This window comes from Lynx canadensis, chromosome C2, assembly GCF_007474595.2.
Source record: "Lynx canadensis isolate LIC74 chromosome C2, mLynCan4.pri.v2, whole genome shotgun sequence".
Lineage (NCBI taxonomy): Eukaryota > Metazoa > Chordata > Mammalia > Carnivora > Felidae > Lynx > Lynx canadensis.
In genome coordinates, this window is record NC_044311.2 from 143,686,248 (window position 1) to 143,710,718 (window position 24,471).

General features: G+C 37.0%; 1 protein-coding gene across 2 annotated transcripts in view; it reads right to left on the reverse strand.

Moving 5' to 3' along the window:
- Positions 1–24,471, reverse strand: part of GRIK1 (glutamate ionotropic receptor kainate type subunit 1) — a 370,466-nt gene that overhangs the window by 15,997 nt on the left and 329,998 nt on the right. The window contains exons 13-16 of one of the 2 annotated variants that reach the window (XM_030330323.2): positions 20,448–20,665; positions 7,995–8,220; positions 2,176–2,426; positions 476–821 (exon numbers count right to left, since the gene is read on the reverse strand). In XM_030330323.2, coding sequence (XP_030186183.1) covers positions 672–821; positions 2,176–2,426; positions 7,995–8,220; positions 20,448–20,665 — 845 coding nt within the window. In that variant the 3' untranslated portion in view covers positions 476–671. Of the gene's footprint in view, positions 1–475; positions 822–2,175; positions 2,427–7,994; positions 8,221–20,447; positions 20,666–24,471 lie in introns of those variants that run through there. The other variant, XM_030330322.1, reaches the window with a different exon arrangement.

Here is a 24,471-nt window from a genome sequence, read left to right on the forward strand (position 1 = left end):
AAGTTCAGCGTAGCTAATGCTCTTCTGTGACGCCAGAGGGTTCAAGTTTAGTTTCCATTTTCTGGATCACGTTTTTCAATTTTTAAAATATAAGACACCTTGAGTCTTTGTGTAAATAATACATTTTAAATAGTGGAATTAATTTGAGTTGAACGTCAACGTTGTTATGGACTTACTACCAAAAGTTAGGGTTTCGGGTAGTTTGAATATGTGGATCTACATAGAACAGAAGGGACAGGGAGCAGGAAACAGGAGTTTAAAAAAAAAAAGAAAAAAAAAGGTCCACAAAGATAAAAAGAATTCCACCATACTAGCATTTTGTTTTTATGCTTTGCACTGTTGAAAATCTACATCTACTTTTTCATGAAGAAAGACTTGCTTATTTTTAACACATAAATATAGAACTAAGATAACCGTTGTCTTGATGGTATAGCAGATTCTGGAAAATACACATATATTGAAGTTTATATGCCCCTAATACACCTCGGTTTCAACACAGAATGTGCATCTGTTCTCAGTGCATTGAATTCAATGTCTAGAGTCCATGAGTTTTGCTACCTTGAAAGGATAAAGAATTATGGCTATTTATGCTTAAAAGATACAGATATCATCAACAATACCAATTAGCAGAAACAATTTCTACTGGGCACACTTTTTTTTTTTTTAACTGATTACACAGTGTGAACTGAGGACTGTGTCCGAATCCCTCTCTCCTCTCGAATTAATTTGCCACATTCTAAATCCGTAGATAAAGTGGTTCCAGAAGTGGAGTTGGTTGGATGGGTTTGTTTACACTTCAGTCCATAAAAGAAACAAAAAGCCTTGCATGCAAAAAGAAATGAGAAAAAAATATAGAAAAAAATGAATAAATCAGAAGCAAAAATGAATGTTTAAATGAAAATTTAAATCAAATGAAGCTGGCAATTATGAGAAGCACATTAAAAGCATAACATATACAAGCTTTTATTTTTCAAATTAGTTGCATAAAACAAGACACCTCAAGAGCAAATTGAAAGTTAAAACAAAGCAGAACAGTCCATTTTCCCTTTTAAGTAAAGATAGTTTTCGCTAAAAAAATCTAAAAAAGGGGCGTTTAATGTTCTCACAATTGCCTTGTAATTTTGGGAAAATTATCATGATAAAACCAAGTTATAATCAATCATCCCCAGCTTTGGGAGCTTAAAGAGAGTTTCCACTTAAAGGAGGTGGGACTGGTGTGAAATTATTAATCAGAACTGGCTACATAATTTGTGGGGCCCAATACAAAGGGAAAATGTGGAACCCCTTGTTTAAAAATGATTAGTAATTTCAAGACAGTGACAGCTGAGCATTAAACTAGCCATGTTATTAATAGTTTATAGTCTCAAAATTCTAACAATAATTTTAAATTGAATGGGTGGTCTAATGCACTATGATGGGCATGAGGTTTGTACTTTGTTTATTCTAGTATGCTTATGAAAGAATTATCTTTAATGTAATCATCTTATACAGAATGGTAGGAGCTCCTGGTGTGATTTCCATCAAAAATAAAAGTGACAGGCAAAAATGGTTGACTGTTGAAATCAACTATGATCCTAAATACAATCTGGAAAAATAAAGTCTCTAATATATTTCATTGTCATTCTGTGTTATTTATCATATTCCTGACCAAAAAATCCTGATGAATTACCTTTTTATAGATCATGTTTTGGGAGAGGTAAATGCTCAGTTTCAAAATACTGCATTTATATCTTTATGTAAATTGCTTTGCATTCATACATGTGCTCAGCATCCACACTTCCAGAAAGGATGGTAACATTTCTCTCAAAGATATTTTTATATCTTTTCCAATTTTGGATTTATTTCTTGCCTGCTTTATCGAGGATTTCTATCTTAAGAGCAAATAACTGTTCAAGAAATTAACTGGGTTTGGAATTTCTGCACTGCCGTTCCAAATAGGGCTAATTGGATTTAGTATATAAGGCGCTTCCTCCTTCTCATTAATAAATGATGGCACCGCAGTGCCAGCAGCACCTGGCAGGGATTCAAGAGCTCTTTGCTCTAACTCAGAAATGGCTCTTCTGGGCATCTAATTCAATAGACTGTTACAAAAGGGGCAGACATCTTTAAAACCCCCAAACTTAAGACAGATAACACAAACTAAAAACTACCTAATCCTAGAAAGAGATGACTCACCTGTTCAATATCACTGTTCTTCCGTGATTTGTATATAAATTCTCCAATGGCTACAAATACAGAGAGGACCAGTCCAGCAGCCAGAACAATGAATATGCCCCCAATATTTTCTACTCCCAGAGCACTGGCCTCTTTGCTGTCTTCCTCTGGGCAGCCATTTCCCCGCCACCACTTTTCTTTCATCATATGCAGTTTGCCCTCCTCTTGTAGTTGAAGGATAGCGATAGTGATTTTATCCCGGTAAGGAGAGCCTGTAAGGAATGTCATTTGGATATTGGTCACCAAAGGGTTGAAGATGTCAAGAAGGATTATTGTCTTAAAGGTAACTACTTTATGGCTGTTGGGAAATCCCAATCCACAAATTGATTGGCAAAGGGCACACAAGTTGAATTCTATATTTTGAAAGATCAACATAATTGGAGAATGGATAGCTGACATGCTGAGATTAACTCTTGCCCAGGCTGTCTGTTCCTTTTAAACAGGGAAAAGCTGAGCTGGGGATTCTGTGACATACGCTTGCTTCTGGTGAGTTTTTCATAAATCTCTCCCCACGTCGGGGGATTTCGTTGTTCAGATTCTATTTTTTCTCGGTTGTTTAATATTGTGACAGTCTGGCTAGATGAACACCTGTACCATCTTCTCTTCTTCCTAGGGCAGCAGCTAGACATTTCCCAGTCTTCCTTACAATTCATTCAGTATGGTGATGTGATCAGTTTCCAGCCATTAGGAGCTGAAGTGACATAGGACTATTTCCAGTCCTATTTCACATTCTCCCAACATGATTCTCTAGTTTCTCTCTCCCTTTCCCCAATATTCAGTAGGAAGGAAAGGACTTCAAGTCACTAGGGATAGTGGAACCACCAACTGGAAGGAGTTTGGGTCCCAGAATGACTACATGAAGAAGTCTCTCTTTCAGTCCACGTCGGACCATGACAAGGTCAAGAAACATTTACTGTGTAAGCCATTTGAAAATAGCAAATGTTGGTCACAGTAATTAGTCCATACTGACTAATACACTTCGTAATATGCCATTAAGATTAGGTTTTGGATACTTCAAAGGTTCTACAAAATTCAGTTAGGTTTGGAAAATTTGCAAGGACTTCATTGATATTTTTTTATACTCAAACTTCTAGTAATGTCATCAAACTTTTAATTATGTTAAAAGTACTGACATCTGTCTGTAGCCATAGCTTGCCCAGTACTGGATTCCTATGCCAATTAATGCAAAGGAAGAGATTAAAAGATGGTGAGATGCATTTACTCAATTTTTCCTTGGATGTTAAGAATTTTCGTTAGCATTTCTTCTACTCATTAGGAAGGTAGTACACCTTGGCTCTTTCTGTTTGCAAACTTTAAAGTTCTTTTTTGGTAGAAATTAAAAAAAATGCAAAATATAAAATAGGAAGTAGAAAAATGTGTCATCTTAGAACCAAAAGAGATCTAGAAATCATATAGTCCAGTCCACGTATTTTAGACTCCAAAAAATTTAGGATGTGAAAGCATGAGTAAAAGTACTAGTTACTGGCAGAGGCAAGGATTTAACTCATTTCCTCTTACTTCTTACCTAGTGTTATTTCCAGGAAAGCTGTTTTCTCTACCCCACAGCCTGCCCCCCTTCCTGCCTTCAACCTCCACATACACAAACCTTATGTTCTATGGCATATTTTATGTTGGAAAAACAGAAGGTTCACATTGTGGCATTTGTCATTTTTCTTTCTTTCCTCCCAAGACTTCCTAAAGTCATTGTCAGTAGTCAAAATCAAGTTTAAAAGAAGAGCAAAATGTTTTGGAGTTAGATTGTGGCTTGTCAATTAAAAGAATGGATTTTTGGTGAGACAATGGCTCTTGTAAACCAAATTAAAAGATACTGGCCACTTGCTTAAACACCCCCAGAATAATGGTTAGTGTCAAAATTAGCACCATTAACATACCCATAGCATGTGAGCAATTAAGTGAAACCAGGAGAGCTTTGCTTCAATGTATAATAAAATGCTTTGAAGAGCCTAAGAATGATTCTTACGGTAGGGGTTGCCACTGTAATCCTAGCAGTATGCACAGTGGGCCCTCAGTAAATGTTGACTGGTGCTCCCCTTCTGCCTTCAGGCTGCACAATACCTGAAACATTCAGACAGATGGGGATCGGATCTCCGTTTAAAGTTATTCTCTAAGGAGGGTAATTTCCAGCCTCCTGGTAACCTGTTTAAGCCATAACTGCTCTCATTCTCTTGAAGCTTTATTTCAAATCCCTCAGGAAGCACATTTCCAGAACTTTTGTCCTGAGAGTCTCAAAGAAGCAAAGGCTTCAATCTTGTGTCGTGACTGAGCTGACTTTGCCAATCTTTGACCATGGGAAAGAGTCTGAAGCCTTCAGGGAGTGAGAGCAAGAACTGAAGTGTGTGGAGAACTTTTGTATCTGAATATATTTTAGCTTCATTCTTTGTTGTTGTTACTTAAGTGGACTGAGTGACATGAGAAGTGATTTATGACAAGTCACTTGAAAAAACATATATATATATATATATATATATATATACACACACACACACACACACACACACACACACACACAGATCTTCCCGAATAGCAACTGAGCTTTCTTAAAGAGTCAATTCATCATAGAAGAAGCATCTCACAAATTTATCCAACAGCTGTATTCCCAAGGGATGTATTCTCTCTGAGGTCTGCCATCTGTTCCAATTATTCCTTCATTGTTTTTGGTTTAAAAGCCTGACAGGTTTATAACCAGTATGAAAAATTCCTGGAGTGTATTTCTCTTTATCTAAGGAGGGGGAAAGGCTCTTCAACTTTGGATCTTGTGTGTCAGAGTATGGGTGAGATTGGCAAAAAGACTCAATTGGAACATTCAAATCTCTATATCATATCATATAAAATACAGTGATACTCATCAGAGGGTCAGCCTCATTTACAGGAGGCCAGAGTAATTTTTAAATTGCTGCATTGATTCAGGACTGTTGCAGAAAGAAGCCCCTTGCTTCCTTTCTATTTGCCCTACCCCCAAATTAACCATAGTGTTATATTCTGTTAATTGGAAGAAATGCCCATGAAAAGTCTCATAGTAAAGTACAAATATTCTCAGGAGGAGTGAGACCCATTGTTATCTTCCACCTTTATTGCCAGACAGGAAATCTGGTGAGCAAGGCCTAGTTGAAAGGTGGTCAGGTGGGCTTATGGGGTGGAAGACAAAATGAGAAAAGTGCAGTTTTCAACTCTATAATTTAATCTAAACATAATTCTAGGTGGAGACCACAATTACTGCTCTGAGAAGATGTAGAATATAATGCAATCAGTCTTAAGGTCTTGATTTGGAGAGATTTGGGCAAAAGCACCCACTCCTCGTGTTTTTGTCTGACTTATGATCCGTTTATCGGCCCATTTACCTGAAGGCAGCAGTTATGGAATATATAAAAATAGCATCTGCCTCACTCCCCCCACCCATGTTATAAAAAATGAGGTGACAAAGCTTGGTTGGGGAAATAGACTTTTTTCAAAAAGAGTCACGGTATTCTTTTAATTAATGTCTAATAATCCCACTGAGTCCCCTGCAGAACATGTTGGCTTAATCACAGGAGAGTTTTCCATTTGGGGAAACACAAATATACACTTTACTGGCAGTATTAGTACTGTCATCAGGGAAAGTTATTGAAAAGAAAGAGACAAGAAAGTATTATAGTTTCCTTAGCTAAATCATTCTGCAGATTTATTCAGAATACATTCTTAGTAACAATAATAGAGTTAATTTCTCCGTAGCATACATTTCTAACACCAGATAGCAGGGAGTAAAACTGGTTTGTGTTCATGCTGAAATGTAAAGAAAGTTGATCTTTATCTGGTTAATTAAATTAATACTGATCAAAAGCTGAATATGGGATACCTAGTCTCTCTTTTTTTAATGAATTTGTGGCTGAATGTCCTAATATTAGGACAGTCCACTTAAAATCCTAAATTTTAAGCTTTTCAATTCATTTTTTTAAGTTTGTTTATTTTGAGAGAGACAGAGAAAGAGAGCATGAGGGGCAGAGAGAAAGGGAGAGAGACAGAGAATCCCAAGAGAATCCCCGCTACGGGGCCTGACTTCACAAACCATGAGATCATGACCTGTGTCGGATGCTTAACCGACTGAGCCACCCAGGTACCCCTAAAATCTGTTTTTTTTTTAAATGAAAAATGGAATATCTACATACTTGTGTTCAAATTCTCACACGTGCAATTGACTAACCTAAAAGGCAGGTGCCCCCTTTAGATGTGTCATGCGGTCTCTAATTTTCCAAAGTTGCTACATTCCCTATTGCTTCCTCAAGCAAACAAGCTTATTCAATTATAATATCTGCTTGGCCTCTGTAAGCATTTGAATTTTTGATCCCTGTCTAATGTTGAGGGTTGGACTGGACAATCCCTTTCAAAAAACAAAAATAATACTATCTATAAACAAGCACATCTAATCTACCTTGGATTCTTTATAATATGACATATGACTTGACTGTAACCAAGATTTCTGCTTATTAGACTAGCCCGGTGGTCTAAGATGGCCTCTGATTCCTCTTCTTTGGAATGTTTATCATGGGGCACCTGGGTGGCTCCGTTGGTTAAGCATCTGACTTTGGCTCAGGTCATGATCTCACGGTTTGTGGGCTTGAACCCCACGTTGGGCTCTGTGCTGACAGCTCAGAGTCTGGAGCCTGCTTTGATTTTTTGTCTCCCCCCTCACTCTTCCCTTCTCCACTCATACTGTCTCTCTCAAAAATAAGATAAACATTAAAAAAAATTTGGAATGCTTATCACAAAGTTACTAATGACTCATTCGAGAAAAGCATATTACCACCATTCCCGAACATTATCCAATACACTTTTCTATAGAGAGGAATCCATAATCGTCCTTTAAGTATAGAATATAGTTCTATATGTTAGACACACAAGAAAACCTTGCTGTATGTGTCTGTATGCCGACAAGGCAATAAGATCCCTAGAGAAAGCAGTAGCACAAAATGCAGAAATAGGAATATTTGGAGGTTTTAGTTATCCTTGACTGTATCTAACACATTGCCAGAAAAAAACTATAAGTTAATCTTTAACTTTTTTCTTTTATAGATATAGTTTTCATTTTACTTCTATTGACATGGAACTTTAGCCTTTCAATTTTTATCATCTACATGCATAATTAATTTCATTATATTCTAATATAATTTAAGATAGAAAAATTATATAGGCATGTATAGGTACTGAAGGAAATAATGTCAAGAGGATTAATCAGGAAGATTTTCTTTTAAAGATATTTTTTGAGCAGGGCACCTGGGTGGCTCTGTCTGTTGAGCATCTGACTCTTGATTTCAGCTCATGTAATGATCTCACTGTTTGTTGGTTTGAGCCCCGTGTCAAGCTCTGCACTGACATCTTGGAGCCTGCTTGGGATTCTCTCTCTCCCTCTCTTTCTGCACCTCCACCCCCCCTTCCCAAATAAATAAATTAATTAAAAAATTTATATAAATAAAGGGAAGAGTTGTTCCTTGTCTAAAAAAATATTTTTTGAAGGTAAAAATAATACAGTCTATATATTCAAACAAATATCTAGTGGCAGAACTCAAAAGAAATGTGGATTGAAAGTTTATTAAGTTAAATAGCTGGGAATGGTCAATTCAAAACATGCCTCTGATCTACATGAGTATTTCCCTTATTTATTGGTCCACTAAAGGCATTGTAGGACTTCTCAGAGTGTGGAGTAGGTATCTCTGAGTTTATTCCCTTCTATCCTTCATAATTGACATTGCCCATCTCAGTCTTGGCTGATGCCTTGCCTCTCTTACCGATAGGTGTTCCCACTCCATAGCCTTTGGAGTCAATGAGGCCCCCAATCTGAGTGAGGTTGCAATTTCTCTGCGTCACATACTCAATGCTGGTGGACTCCATCAATAGGGCATAGTCAGTGGTGAGTACTCGTTGGATCCCTTCATCACTGTTTTTTACCAGGGCTGTCTGCTGCCTGCTGCTCATAAATGCCCACATCTTCTCATAGGTAGATATCTTTGATTTCTGCAGGTAAAGAAAGCACACCCCCCCCCCAGCAAAAGAGCTCTGAGAATATGCATCCTAAAACCATTCAAAATCCCAGTGGTCCAGATAGTATAGGGATTCTTCCTTTTCACATAGGAAGCCAATGTTGATGATCCTTGGACTTCAGTTGGGTAGTTGAGCCGAGTCCAATTCACTACAGGGAAACATTGGAAGCACTGAGGCAACCATTGAAGGAAAAGGGGATCTTGCCAGTTAACGATGTAAGACATTGGCTCAGGATCCTTTTGCTGCTTTCAGTTGGGGAAGAAAGAACACTGTTATCAATGACAGCATTTGCCTAATGAAATGTGGTCACTAAGAACAGATCTTCAAGGCCCATTGGGCCAAGGAGTGACTAGCTAACTCCAGGACTCTACTTACTGACTCCATTCCCCTTCATCTACTTACCTTCAGTTGGCATTGTCTTACTGCTTTCTGGTATGTCCCTCTCAATACCTGACAGCATGCCTTTGCTGGGGACAGCCTTGAGATAAATCACATGCTTTCGCTGCTTTATTTATGAAAGAACTGCCATTCACTCTTATCTTTTCTAGAAAACTTAGAATATAAATGTTCTTTTCAAGTTGAAATTCAGATCAGGAAACTGTGCTGTATTTATATGCTTTTTATGTACGTATTCAATTTTAATTGCAACTATATTTTAGAAAATGAGGACTGAATATTTCATTTCAGAGTGTTCTATGATTTTGTCTCTTCCCTTATTCAGCTTTTTGATAGATTCAATAATAAACCATAAATATGATGCATATGATATATGCATCTATACATTACATTATCTCATTGTCTTACTTTCTTTGTTAAAATATACTGTCCTAGTTTTCATATTGCTTGGATATGGATTTTCTATTCTTTTGAATAATGATCTATGATTAGACATTTTACATTTTACTCTGTAATTTCCATATTTTTCCAATTTTTTTCCTGAATTTGTCTTCATTTGCATCAACACTCCCCTCCATTTGTTTTGAAAATGAAAGACATTATGGGAATTACTGATAATTCTGAGCTAATTCCAGCCCCTACACACTAGACAGCATCTTTGGCAAGCATAGGGTATATCATCTCAGGAGTGCAGAGAAGCTTAAAACATGATTTGGGGCCATAAGCAATAAATGGAATACCTGTGGAATCAACTCTGGCGTGGTTATTCATGCTCAAGTGGTCCTGGGGGCTCACTTAATTCCTAACTCTATTTAGGACCTGGGTTAATGCTGTAGGCTTTATGAGTTAAGGGAGGACAGATGGCTTTATTTTGGATTGTTAGGCATTTGAAGATCCCCCCCTGAGAAACGTCCTGTGAGACAAACAACAATTCAATAAACAGTACCTTATAGATACTGGTATTTTATGGAAGCCATTCGATTACGATTAGGCCCCTGCGAATTACTCCTCAACCCCAGAGATATCTGCAAACTGGAGCTCATGTCTCCAAGACAAAGGCATGCTTTTTGGGCATAGGGTCAATGCCTCATTTGTTGGATGATTTCAACCTCTAAGAAAGAGATAATGCTAAATTTACAATAAAGAGCAACTCAAAGGAGTGCAGGGAGGTCAGTCTGTCTTTCGGCAGTAAATACACATCTGGGAAAATTATTCCTCCATCAGGGAACTACTTTAAGGGAAAATAATTTTCTTAGAAGTATGAAATTTTAAAGTTGTCAGAGACTTTAGAAATTGGCTCATTCAAACTGCCATTTTCAGAGAGGAGAAAATTTTGATGTAGAAGATTTAGAGACTTCATGAAAGTCACAGAACTAGTTAGTTTCAGGGCTAATACTGGACCCCAGGACTCCCAACATCTTAAATTAGATGTTCTTTCCACTGGACTATAATGATCTTGGGAAGGTGGATATCCTTATTACAAAATTTCTTCTGAGAATGAATTTAATTTCATTTGCTCTACATATGACAATATAGCTTAAATTCATAAACTCATATTATTCTCTGAAGTAGCTTGCTATTTTGTTTCATGTTAACACAAACTTGGAGTCAGCCTCTATATAAAAAATCCCATAAAACATCTATTTTTTTATCATGTTTAAATTTTATTAAAAATGAATGTTGTAAATAGAAAACTGGATTTTTAGCCTAGGGAAGTTGAGGACAAAACAAAGTAAATGATTGGTTCATTTATGGTAAATGGACAAGTGTTGGGAGCCTAGGAGTTGAAGATCATGGAAGGAGATGAAAAGATTCAACTCAAAATCTACAAGCCTGTTATTGAGCCTTATCAGGTGTGGTTCTCAAATTATCTGCTGTGGGGGTTGTCTAACTTTTCAATACATGACAGACCTATCTGTGGTCTTACTACTTGTGATTAGCATACAGCTTGTATAACATGTGGCTTACTAAGAGCACTCAACAGCCCTCAAGGAGAAGTATCAGCTGATCATGTACTTGGTGCCATCACAATATCTGTGAACTACACAACTTATAAACTCTTAATTTCTTTTCTTATCTTGTCACACCTTGGTAACACAATGTTCCCTAAGTTGGCATGCTCTTCATACCACAATATGAGTAGTCTTCTCTATGGAGCCAGAGGTCATGGATCTAATTCAACCACAACTACTTCTTCCTTCTCCGAGTAGAAGGTTATTCCTGATATGAAGTCCCTGGGGTGCTAGAGGGGAAGTCTAGCTGGCATGGACTCCTTTGAAGTGTCGAAGGCAAAACCTTCTTCTCAGTAAGAAAACTACCATTTGGTAGAGCACTTGGTCAAGTTGAAGGTACAGGAAACATTCTACAATTTCTCTGACCCCCTCTTGTTATTCTTGCTGGTGCTTAATGATGGTAAACAAAATGTAGCAGAGAATAGCACCCTCTGCTTCCATTTAAAATTCTCTTTCATCATTTAGCAATTTTGCTGTTATGGGGCTCCATTGTATTCCACATTTGGAATTGTAGACTATTTGAGAAGCTGGGGAGCTTAGAGATATGGGAAGACCCAACATGTGGCTACATAAAAACCTTTTCAACTGCTAGAAATATCTGTAGTTGGCCCTAACACCTTAGGACACAGCCAGTTTTCTACCACTGGAAATCTACAAGAAGAACTGCATGATTGGCACAGTTTGCCTTCAGGATTCTTTAACCTCCATGTTCTACTCTCTGGACCAACTCCTTTGTATTATTTAACTCAGGTCCTGATTTTGGAGACACACAGAAGGTCACATTTAGTTAGTGAAAGAACAAGCACAGAATTAGGATCTCTTTCCTCTTTACCTCTGAGTTCTGGCCATTGTCATAACCTGTTTTGTAATGTTTATTTTTTATTAGGTCAAAAAGTACCATTTTGATAGCCATTAGATTTATTCCTTTTTAATACATTTTCCATTTTTAAGACACAAGTCTTAATAATTCTTTTTTTAAATTTATTTTTATTTTTTTCAATGTTTTTATTTATTTTTGAGACAGAGACCAAGCATGAGCAGGGGAGGGGCAGAGAGAGAGGGAGACAGAATCTGAAACAGGCTCCAGGCTCTGAGCTGTCAGCACAGAACCCAACATGGGGCTCGAACTCACAGACTGTGAGATCATGACCTGAGCTGAAGTCGATGCCTAACTGACTGAGCCTCCCAGGCACCCCACAAATCTTAATAATTCTTAAATGGAACTGTTTGAATGATAGTCTGGATACTTTTGCACTTCTAAATCTTCTGTAGTCTCAGCCTGCTAAATCATTTTAAATAATACATATTAAAAAAAATAGAAGAGTCAATGCCTCTTATTTCAATGAATATGCCAAAGGTTAATTAGAATATTTGTAAAGTACTCCGAGCTTCTTAGCAAAAGTCACTAAAACCGAGAAGGTTTCATTTATTAAATCTTAGATCATCTTTTTTTTTCTTCTTAATACTGCAGGAGCATCAGGTTTCAATAATTTCATTTTGCCTGGTTAAATCTGATTATGTGGCTCTTCTGATGCCGATGAAACATTGTTGGCAAAGATTAAGCATTTTTTCATCTAAAATCTGTTATAAGAGAGTGCTATAGTATCTCCATTTGATGACCACCATTTATTGTTTTTTGGTCTCCCTATAGTGCATGGGAGTTAAACACTCACTGGGAAATGATTTACAATGTGTCTGTGTGCAGTTAAAAACTACTTATTGAAAGCAGTAATAAGAACCAGAACATGCAGGGTTTATTGTTTGACAAACAGTATTCTAAGCACTTTGCATATATTAATTCATTTAATCTTCACGGTGATCACATGAGAAAGATTCCATTACCATGTCTGTTTTATAGGTGAGGAATCAGAAAACCACATGAGGAAATGATAAAGCGAGGGTTTGATTCCAGCAATATGGCTCCAGGGTCTGTGTTCTTAAGCAATGGGGTGGGGTGGGGAGATTGACAGGGGATCTGTTTTAATACACAGAACAACAAACTCATGACTTGGCTAGTTTTAACAGCTACGTTTTCTAAAGAAACAATTGCAGTAAGTAGCATTGGTATTTTTCTGATAATCAGAGCCCCTGTACCTCTTGTAGTCATCATGTAACATATGGAACTATTTACATAAATTTAGATAAAACGTAAGAATTTTCAGGAGTGTGACAGTTGGGACCTAGGAAGAAGTGTGGATATTGTTTATATTTTTTCCTTTAACAGTATTTTGTATTTCATATAGTTCTGTTGTTTTCAGTTTCAGGGTTTCTTCCTGTGTGTATAAATATGTGTAAATTCTTCAGTGTAAGATGGTCTTAAGACTGGTAGAACCTCTGTCTTATAGACATATGCCTCTAATATCTCATTTTTACTGAGATAAGCATTATTTATCACAATATTTCTTGAACCAGGTTATAAAGCTTCTACATTGGAGATGTATAATCCTATTATTTAGTAAAATGAATAATTGTGCAATTCTATATAAGACCAATACATCTGAAGACTTTATATAGAGATCCATGTTTATACATGCTTATATATATACACATACATATACATATACGTATATATAAGCATATATAAATATACCTATATATACATATATACATATATATATGCATAACCACACACATACATACACACTGGGATAAATTATTAATATTTGATCTTTATAACCTTATTAAAAGTGATATTATAAATGTGGTGAATATATGCACGTTTAACAAATAAAATGCCAAAACCAGTTACATTTTAAAACCTTCAATTTACTTTTTTTCTTTAGATAAATCCTGATTTAAGAACAATCTTAAAAATCAATCAAAGACGTGGAAATCATCTATATAGAAATCCAAGCTTTGGGAGCAAATAGTTGCCTTCAAAGCAATCATTTTCTCTAACACACACAATTAAATATATTATTTCATTAAATAATACATTCTCACGAAATTTTAAAAATATTTAAATTACAAAAATCACTTCGAAAGATCTAAGAAAACATTTATACTTATAGTGAGGGCTTCTGTCTTTCAAATGTATGTAATATGATCATTGCAGTTGATCATGCTCTTATCTTGATAGAAAGTTATGACATTTGCAGAATCTGCAAGGTTTTAAAAATTCATGTTCCCCTTTAAAAAACTCCCTCAGTGGGATTTAAACACCTTTGCTAAAACATTTTTCATGTTTTTTTCCTCCTGTCTAGAGTTAAAGATTGGTCCATTACAAGCAATATTACAGGATTTGAAAAAGGTTAGCTTTAATTGACCTCATAGATTTCTTCCCAAACAAATACAGTTTTAACCTACGGGACTTGGGTACTGGTGGTAAAATTAGCTGAATCTTTCAAACACAAGCTAATATCTTCTTATGCAGAGAAGTTTGAGAAATGTCTTTCATTTTGTGCTTCCTTATATGACTATTTCTGTCTGAAACCTGTCTCCTCATAATGGCTCATTGCTTCAGTTCCACTGGTGTGGTGCTCAATAACTTCTTTGAAATGTCTTTGGGCTTGATGACAGCTCCTAACCACCCCCTGGAAGGAGATTATAAAGGTTAGAGAGTCCCTTATTCCCATAGCTGGTCCAAAGTCCGTAGACCATGAAAGCCAGAAATGACAAGTCTGTTACGATTTTTTTAAACCTATTTTATCCAAGTCATTTTAGACTGAATCATGATCTAATCTGTGTAATCCTCTGGCTTGGGTCTGAGAGGATAGTGATTTGTTACAAGGCAAGCTTCTACTGCGAAACATTTCTTACATGAGCATTTTCTACCTTTCTGGTTCACAAGGACTTCTGATGTTCACACCACTTCCTGTCTGCACAAGACGTGCTACTTAGTCACATGTCGCATTGTATTTAACAAGTCTGTGTGCATCTTGTCTCTTTATTGCTCTTCAGGTCTTCAAGCTTTGTACACACTTTTATACCTGTCCCTCTCTTGTCTCCTACAGTGCCAACCTCAGGTGCTGGTCAAATTGGAGATCTTAGAAAGCATATAAATTAAGATGAATCCATCTGAACTACCTTACTCTGCTTCTCAGTTGAATTCTAAGGACATCCTCACCATCTGTTTCCTACCTACCATCTGGAAGTAGTTCTTCTGCAAACACCATGTATGCATTTAGGAAAGCTTCCAAAGACTAAGTCTTTGTTTGGCCTGGCCTCTGGAGGTCTTTGAGATCTTGGGGGCACAGGTATTTCCTCTGGATTTCTTTGTCCGTTAGTAGAAGGCACACCTTCCAGAGATCAGTGACAGTAAGAAAGTTGAACAAGGACCAAATTAGAGTTTTTTACATCCACAGGAATTAGAAAAGTAGGACTTATAGGTAGGGGTGTTGAATGCTAATGGTGATGACGTTATTGGTGAAAATTACAGTAAATTCTAACGTCCTGATTGTTTGCAATTTGCCAAGTAGTATTGTAAACGCATGACCTCTATGAAGTTATTTATTCCTTAAAATAATCTTATAAGCTAGCTTTTATCCTCAATAAACAGAAAGGGAAATCAGGGGCATGGAGTTTAAAAAACTTGCCAAGGTCAGTATAGCTAATAAGCTAATAACAAACCAATTACTATCTTAGCTAATATAGTTAATAAAGTCAGAATCTGAAGCTATGCTGCCTTGCTCCAGAATATGTAATCTGAAGCACTTCACCATAAATTTTAATTTATATCCCAGCAATTGGTGTTAGGCATATCTCCTGAGAAGACTGGCTGGTATCCTCTATCTCTGAACAATAGACTGGCACCATTATTCTGTTTGGAGGTTGGTTTGCAAGGGGCATTGGGATATCCTCCTTTTTAGACCTCAAACTGTGCTTAGACTTTTTACAACAATGCCTTCTTTAACTGGAAAAAAAAATGTGACTTGCTAAACTGTCATCATGAGACCAAAGTTTGGACTATTCCCTTTACCCTGAAAGGTAATTAATAGAATTACATCAAGGAGAAAGAACAGAAGTTTTGTACTTTCCTTACCTTCTATGAGAGATGGAGAAAACTAATGTCTTAGTGCTCCATTATGAAAGGGAAAGCTGGAGCTGGATGCCATTGCTGTCAATTTTCTTGGGTATAAATGAGGTAATAGTTCGTGTTGACCTTGGGGATGCTACACCCACGTTGTGTCCACAGGTTGGCCATGAACTGACTGATCTTTGTACTTCCTAAGATGCTGGTGGTGGTCTTGGGGAGTTAGAAGGGCAGGGAAAACTTTTACCGTTCAAGCGTTTGAAACAGTAGAAAGAACCAAGAAATTCTGCAGCAGAGAGTTGAGAAACCAATCCAGTTAATATCATATTATGATTTAGTATTATCCCTAGTGGGATAAAGAAAAGGGAGTTTGTTGAAAAATTCTCCCAAATGAAGTCTCTTGAGATTCTAAATTATTAAAACACTGACTTATAAAAAGAGTCCATTTATTAACAATACAAACAAGACAAGGAGAAATAAAAGATCCCCAAATATCAGGGGATTTCCTGAGACATCTTTAACAGTCCCTGGATGGCTGATAAAATACTCTTCCTCTCTTTAACCTTGTCTTGGTAATTGGCCTAGTGGTAACTGACATCCTTCGAACAAATAGATATTATATCATCCCTAGTGTTGAAGACTTTAAGACTCAAAGTGCTGACGACCTTGAGAGAATATAATGTTTAATAAGCATCATTAACAGAGTGACTTTGGCCACAAAACTTAAGAGTTGTTCCTTTCTCTGGACAATATCAAATTCCAGGTGTCCACCTAGAGCTTTGTGAATGCATGTGAAATTGAATTTATGATTTAACCCTGGTTTTCTTGTGTAAACACAGTCTCTGATGACCAATGTAGTTATTCTGTATACAAATGACTCAGTGAAGGAAAACTGCTTCAGCCTTTCCTGTCTTAGACACATAGTACCTTGACTAACACTTGCTTAATAGATGTCAGTTTATTCCCTCAGCCTTACCTGAATTCAGATGGTAGAGAGTGGAATTTCACCTGAGCTATTTGAACAAATTAAATTTTGGGGTGTTTTTCATGTTGAAAATCAAGTAAACTAAATTTGAAATCTAGGGTTTGTGCTGTCTGCAAGAGTAGAAAAGTCTAGCGGAAAAAACCCAATAGATTTTGACTGAAACTTTAGTAAGCAACTTCTGGCCACACTTTTCAAAGAGAAACTTCTCTACATTCTTGTGGTCTAGAGACCACATGTGAGCAATTAGGGTATTTTGTGTCTTCACAAATTTTGATAATTTCTACAGTTCTTTCCTTTTCGGTACTTCCTATTCCATAGCTCTAAAAACCATTTAGAATCAATTTGAAAACAAAAGGACAGATTTCTACCATTTGGATGCTGCCAGAGGTAGGAAAAAAAAAGTTTCTTCCCCTGGGAACAAAAGCACTTGAAGTTACACTGTGTGTGATAAGAAAATGCTTCTTATTAGAACCTTCCTTGTGGTTGAGTGGAGATGAGACCCATCTGAGCAAATGGATTATGACCCCAAAATGGATTCTGATCCAGGTTATACTAGGCGAAGATGGTTTTTCTTACTCATTCAATAGCCTGAGAGGATATTGTCTTCAATTGAGAGAAAGTGAGGGAGGGAGCCCCGATGGCACAGCCGAGGTGAAATGGTAATGAAGAGCACGGTCAGGACTGAGGTTTTTGACCATTAACTACTGTCACTCAGTGACTCCAGGTGGAACTACCCTGAGAGCTGTCAGCCTGGAATGTTTCTTTCCCTTGTGGAGTAATCCAGCTTAAGAACCCTGAGTGTGTATCCCTCTGAAGCTTTCTGACAGCTTGCCTCCCTCAAGGGGAAAACTAAATCGGATTTAGTCCTTGTTCTCTTTTTACAAATAAATTCCTTCTTGATAAATAAGGTTGCTGGGCTACAAGCTAACTTGTAAATCGAGGAACATGGCAACAGTGTCTTTTCCTGTGTGGGTCTCTATTATCCCTGCTGCTGTGGTCTGAATGTGTCCCCTGAAATTCGTATGTTGGAATCTTTAACCCCCAAAGATGATGGTATTAGGAAGTGAGGCCTTTGGGAGGTGTTGAAGTCATGAGGATAGAGCCATTATGAATGGGATTAGTGCCTTATTAAAGAGGCTCCAGAGAGAACCCTTGTCCCTTCCTCCATGTGAGGATACAATGAAGAGTCTGTGACCTGAAAGAGGGCCCTCAACTCAACCATGCTAACGCCTTGATCTCAGACTTCCAGCCTCTGGAAGTGGGGAAACACATTTCTATTTTTTATAAGCTACCCAGTCTGTGGTATTTCATGACAGTAGCCTGAATGGACAAAGACACTTGCTCTCTTCCCTCCCTCCATCTTTCTTAGAATTCATTAGTACATTTGTTTGGTTTTTGGAAACATGTTTTCTGAGGGCCTGCTATGTGCTAGGCATTGCTTTAGGTTCTGGGGACATAATGGCAAACAAAAGAAAGAAATTCTCTACCTTCAAGGAGCTTACTCTGAGGTTTGGCTGAAGCCTGCCTCTTCCATTGACAGATTTGTAAATTTGGGGCAAGCTATTTAACTGAGTTGTGTCTCATTTTCTTTGTATAATGGAGATAATATCAGTACTTGCCTCAAATGGTCTTTATAAGGATCAGATGAGATCATCTATGCAGAACATTTAGAAACAGAGTGCGTGGCTATGAGCTAGGGTGCTGGGCATGCTGCTACTTTTCACTGCTGTTGCTGGTACTATGATCACATTCTTTCTCCCTGAGATGTTTCTTGAATCATCATTTGCCTGGTGACCTGAGAGACCACTTTCATTTGTGCCTCATTTTCAGGGCCAAGGAGCAAGCAGGAACCCTCTATGAAAATGCCCAGGGAGTAGAAGTTGTGAGAGTAGCTCATGACTGTTGTAGGGAAATGCGCTATCCAACACACTGTAATGTGGCCACCCCAGGGTCCTGCTGGAATAATGGGGACCAGCACCCTTTATATACAAAGAGGCATGTGGGCAGAAAGAGATCAAAATGAGGCCAAGGGATGCTTTGTGAATACACAGATGATTTGCACAGTAGCAACGTCAGGCCCATTGCTTTTGCAAACGGCAGCCTCTCTCTCTTCTGTATTTGTAGTATACATCCAGAAGGTAGGAGAATCTTCTCTGCCTCTACTTATCTACTTCCCAATACTTTAAAACTTTCTGATACTGGTGAAAGAGGTAAATCATTTCAGATATTTTTCAGACATACCCAATTCTACTTTGGCAATGTCTCTCAGTCCTATATGCCTTGCAGGTAACTTTCCTGGTTTCTGACAAGCATCGTGATGAATCACTAGCTTGGAGTAACTTCTGTCTCTTCACACTATTGATTTTACAAAAATCCAAGCTTTCAGAAGCTTGGAAAGCCATATATTTAATGTCATTTGTCCTTAAAACAACACTCGTCTAGGGAAGAAACAATCACCGCCCTTCATACATTCACTAAATCAATGACATATTTCTTAAAATGAAAAGAATGTTTAAAAATCATTTTTTTTTTCTAACAGAAAGGAAAAGTAAATCCTAACTTTTTATGGTGCTCTGTTTTTGATAAACCTCTGGGTATAGTTTACTCTTAAAACAAAGTAATTTTTATTTATTAATTATTATTGTTAATTGTTGAATAAAATTTACTGCATAAGTGGTACCTGTTTTGGTGAACCAACACTGGTAACAACGAATTGTTCCTTTTTTCACCCTTAGTTTTTTTATTCCTAAATTAGTATCTACTCAATCCTGGGATGACAACTTCATTTTTGGTAATCTAGATGTGAAACCTTGACACAGGTGTTTTTAGAATTTATTTCGGTTGCACTACTGTTTTTCTTTTTCTTTGTCTTCACATGTACAGTTGCCTCTTAAAAGAAGCTTCTAACCCATCCCTGTCACAGACCAAGCTTGTGACTTTGAGCAGATAATTTAGCTTCTGAAGGCTTTGTTCTCTTCATAAGTAAAGCCAAGGGCTGACCTTCATGATCTCTAAGGTGTTTTTGTTATCTCTACACCTCCCAGGATCTATTGAAATCCCACCACCCCGCCTACCCATGGAGCCTATTGTGTCCGAGATTTCATAATAAAAGTACTAAGGCTTATTTCATAGGCAAGGAAGAAATCAGTTGCATCACTCTAAGTAAGTAATTACAAATACTTGAACAATGAAATGCACTTGACAATAAAACTATGTGACTCTAACTTTAATTCTCCTTTGGTGCTTTGGAAGGCACTCCAAGCTATTGGAAAGCTTCAGGCTACCCGGGTGGCACCGTCCTCACTGGTGCAGATACAATATTTGACTGGACTCCCTCAGAATGTTTTTGGTTCTGAATCTCCAAATAAATTCCAGTGTCAATACGTTTATTTGTTATCCGTTTCTATCTCATTAGATACAGAACAGAAAGAACAAAACAATGATATTCAAGTATTCTGTAATCTGATTGTCAGAATTTCAAATTAAGGAATCTTTGTTTTATAGGTTCCATGCATGAGTGATTAGTCAATGGGTAGTTGAGCTGTATTCAGAAAACAGCATTTTTGTTGCTGTTGTTGTTCTAGTGACAGCAAGAAGATACTGACCTATAGATCTGAGTGTACTAAACTGGGGATAGAGGAACCAGAGAAACTGCTTTATACTGACTGCTGGGGGCACATAGGTTCCTTGTAATGGGAGTGTGTCATAGTAAATTTTATTATTTTTTTTAAACCTGCCCTCCCCCCATCTTTATTTTTAAGAGAGACTCTTCTATTCCACGTTTCCCTCCCCTCGGTATGAGGTAACCATTGAGAACCCATTGTCGGTTTCTTACCTTGAAGAAGGTCATTGTGGATCCATCTCTGACTGCCCCATATTCTATCTTGGTTTGCTTTGCCAGATCATCTGCTGAATCTATGGGGGATTCCATTCTCTCCACTGTCAAGAAGGCAGCCAGGTTGGCAGTGTAGGATGAAATGATGATTAAGGTGAAAAACCACCATATCCCGCCAACTATTCTGGTTGATAGAGCTTTGGGCATCAGCTCTGATCCTGTGATGGTGTCACCAGAATAAGAGTGTTAAGCAAAGTTAAAAGAGAGAAGACTTATGATTCAACACTAGTCTGAGAGATAATGCATTTTTGTGACATGAAAATTATAAAGCCATCAAAGACTTGCTCTCTTGTGTGTAGGTGAAATAGAAGTATTTTTTCGAATTAGAGCAAAATCTAAATAATCTTTTTCACTAATCACAATTACTTCTTAAAATGCAACTTATTGACATTTGATGGTATTAAATGTGTTTAACCCTGAGATATTCTATGTCTAAAATTTATAGAGTTAGTTTAGTTGCTTAGATCTGAGTTTGTTTGCTTGTTTTTGTTGAAAAGTCAACCCCCAATCTTTGGATGCTTTTATTAAACTTTTGGATATGTATCTTATTGTGTGAAATAAAGTGTTATCAGTTTTTATACAGCTATGAAAACTTTGAAGTGCTAACATATTTTTATTTAAGGTTAAAGGATATGAGAAACTTTTAAAAGATTAACATATTATGCCACTTGTCTCATGTACTTTAATAAGACATTAGGATTTTACAATAAAATGAAATAGGATAAAGCCACACTTGACAGCAGATGAATCTTTTTTCATTGTTTTATGCTACTTTTAAAGTCAAAATTATTTTTTTTCTAATGTATATTCTTAATTGACTGAGGAGAATGTAGTCACTGAAAAACATACTTTTGTTTTTTTAAAGTGCTCTTTTATTAATTATACATCAATGACTGGCTGTTTCTTAAGTGGAAAGGGGCTCTTTCTGGTAAAAAAAAATCCATTTTTATATGTCATCCAATGATTATTATTGTGAAAGATAACATGGAGAGGCACTTAACGTGTTTTCTAAGAGACCCTTTCTCTCTAAAAGAAAGGGTCTATGGGCCAAGTGTCCTTACACAAAGGTTAGACATTTGTGAAAACTCCCTAGCTCAAAACTGTTGGTCAACCTGAGCTATGAAGGTCAATGAATCCAGTAGTAGAATTAAAAGGGGCAGAAGGGGATATGCAGGGCTCATTCCAGTTGTACTGATTCATGGGTGGATTTTGGCTGCTCTGCTTGCCTGAAATTCACCGTGGGTTCTGTACTTGGCATTTCCTCCATGAACTTGGGGGCATGATAAGTTTATATGACTAGTTAAAAAGTGGAGGAAAAACACCCTAAATGTAAAAATCCAAAACGTGAAGTAGAACAGGGGAAATATCTGGTTTCAAAGATTCTTTCGCTATTCTGATTGGGTGTTTTGAAGTTTTGTAGTCAATGGCTTAAGATGGAAAGGGGAACTGGAGTTTACCAATCTACAGATAAATGAGTTTATGCTCAAATTTAATCTATAAACAGACACACATATTGCTCATGAAATCAAAGCCAGCTCGGGGCTCATGATAAGCAGATCAAGGTTGGCAGAGTTTCCGGGCTTTGAATTAACAGATATATTTTCCTAATGCTCTTAGGAAATCTAGGAGCTTTATTCTCTTTTAATGAGGTAAATAGTTGCATTGCAATTCGTATTTCCTTCTTTTGTTTGTTTGAATTTGGGTGTGTAATATTACACAGATTTATAATAGTTTCCATTAAATTGCCTCCAAGGATTTAGTGGGATAGTTTGTTGCTGTTGTTTTAATCTTGTGGTTTAATGGGATTTATATGCCTGTGGGTGTCTGCGTGTGTTTAATGCCCAAGGTTGTTTCATATCTTTGTACTTAATTGATCTAGCAGCCTTTTGGCAGTGTGATATTATTTAGATCTTTAGTTGCTTATCATTAAAATACCATTTATTTCATAAAATAGCCATGGGAAAGAAGTAATACAGTTAATATAGATATATTTTCTTAGCTTATAGTTATAGATTTTCTCCTATAAATTTATCCTTATGTTATTTTGTAGCATTCGTGAAAATATAAGGTAGTAATTTGTTATTTGTGTAATTATGTATTATGTGGCAGCAAAACTGGATAAACCCATTGATAACCAACCTCTGACAGGTAACAAAAAATACAAATTCGCATCTAGCATATTTAAAATAAATGTACTTTTGAATGAAGTTGTGGAAATTGAAAAAAATAATTAGTAGAAACCTACTCAGATTGCATTTTAAACCCTTGGCATATGATATAAATCAGATTTCTGGATATGTCATTGTGTTTTTTATTTTCACATAGTTTTGTGACTTTCGTGACCCTCAGTGTTAACTGAAATACTTAGAAATGGCTTTCCTCAAATAGAGATGATCTGTCCAAGTTCAGAAGTAGAGAGAATGAAGTTATGAAAGCAATAAAAGTTGAGTGAAACATCCTTAGAAAATTTTGGGATGAGAGACAATACTTGCTGAAGTCCCTTTAGTGCCTTTTACGGCAGACATGACAGCCAATCCTGATCCAGACTTTGCTCACGCTCTGTAGAAAAGAGAAAGTCTGATCATCACATTAAAAAAGAAATTAAACAAATGGTTTCCAATTGAGTACAGTGACAAGCTTCTGCTAACAAGAGAGAGCACAACAGTTGATACAGAAGGTTGCTACCTGGCCCAATGCCACATGCTAAAGACAGATGCACTAGGAGTCATCAGTACCACAAATTTGTATACGATGATATTTCAACTGACAAATATTTTTAAACTTCTTGAAAAACAAGCAGAGTCTGGTTGGGGCTGACTGTCATGTACCCAAGGTAGTGGTAACGATCAGACACTGCATCCCATGGTTTGCTGTGGATGATGGTAAACTCCAAACAGAATATGAAAGAGATTTGGGGAGGTGGGTGCACTCATATGACACAAGGCAGTCATGATCATATATACCTGCATGGACTTGCTGCGTGCTTTTTGAAACCCATGTCTATATTTTTCTATTCTAATGGTATAGAAAGGCAAGCTATAGTGTCTGGGGGAGGGGTCGGTCTCCTTATTTTTTGAAAGTAATTCCTTACAAGATAAATGTCCTACAAATTAAATGCATTGGTAAAGCAGTATATAGCTTCTGATGGGTTTTCCTGCAGAACTTAAAAGTTCTGTGCGATGCTCTAAACTTATCCAACTGATTCGTAGTAAATTAGATGCTATGTCTATACGTATTTAACGATGCCCACATAAACTATGCTGAACTGCCAGATGAGAGAATTTACTCACTTTCCTCAAATATTTGGCATTTCCACACTACAGACCCTTGTTCTCTCTCTCTCCCATTTGTAGACACAGAATGTAAACATTTCCAGGGGTATTATAACAACTCCCTTATGAGAAGCCTTAGGTTCACCCCCAAGTAACAAACATGTTTAATATATATTCTTGCTGAATTTTCTTTGCCAATTTATTTAGCAGCTTATTGTCAAATGAGCAGATTATTCTAAAACGACAGCATCTGTGACTTATGATTTTCTTAAATTAATGCATTTAATCTCGGGAAGTCTTTTCTAGACCATACGCCTAGAATCAAAGCTGAGGAAAATCCACGAAAGCGTTGGAATTCTTCCAAAGTTTAAAGAAACTCCCTCCTCCTTCCCCACCAAAATCAAAATCCCCACATCATAGAAACTATAGAAAATATATTACAACTCTGTGGATTGAATTTCATTTCCTCAACCTTGAGAGTTTACTGTTGCTGTGCTTACTGATCAAGGAAGACTGAAAAGTTACAAGCTAAGATGGATCCCAGTAGGGTTGCCAGAGTGGTGACAATTTAGTTAGTGTCAGCTATTGGAAAAATGTCAGCCAACTTAATTTTCAAAGGATTCAAATTCCACTCCTTTCGAACCCTTGGCTTGCACAGTTATGGCTGAAAAGGAAAGATCTGATACCTCCAC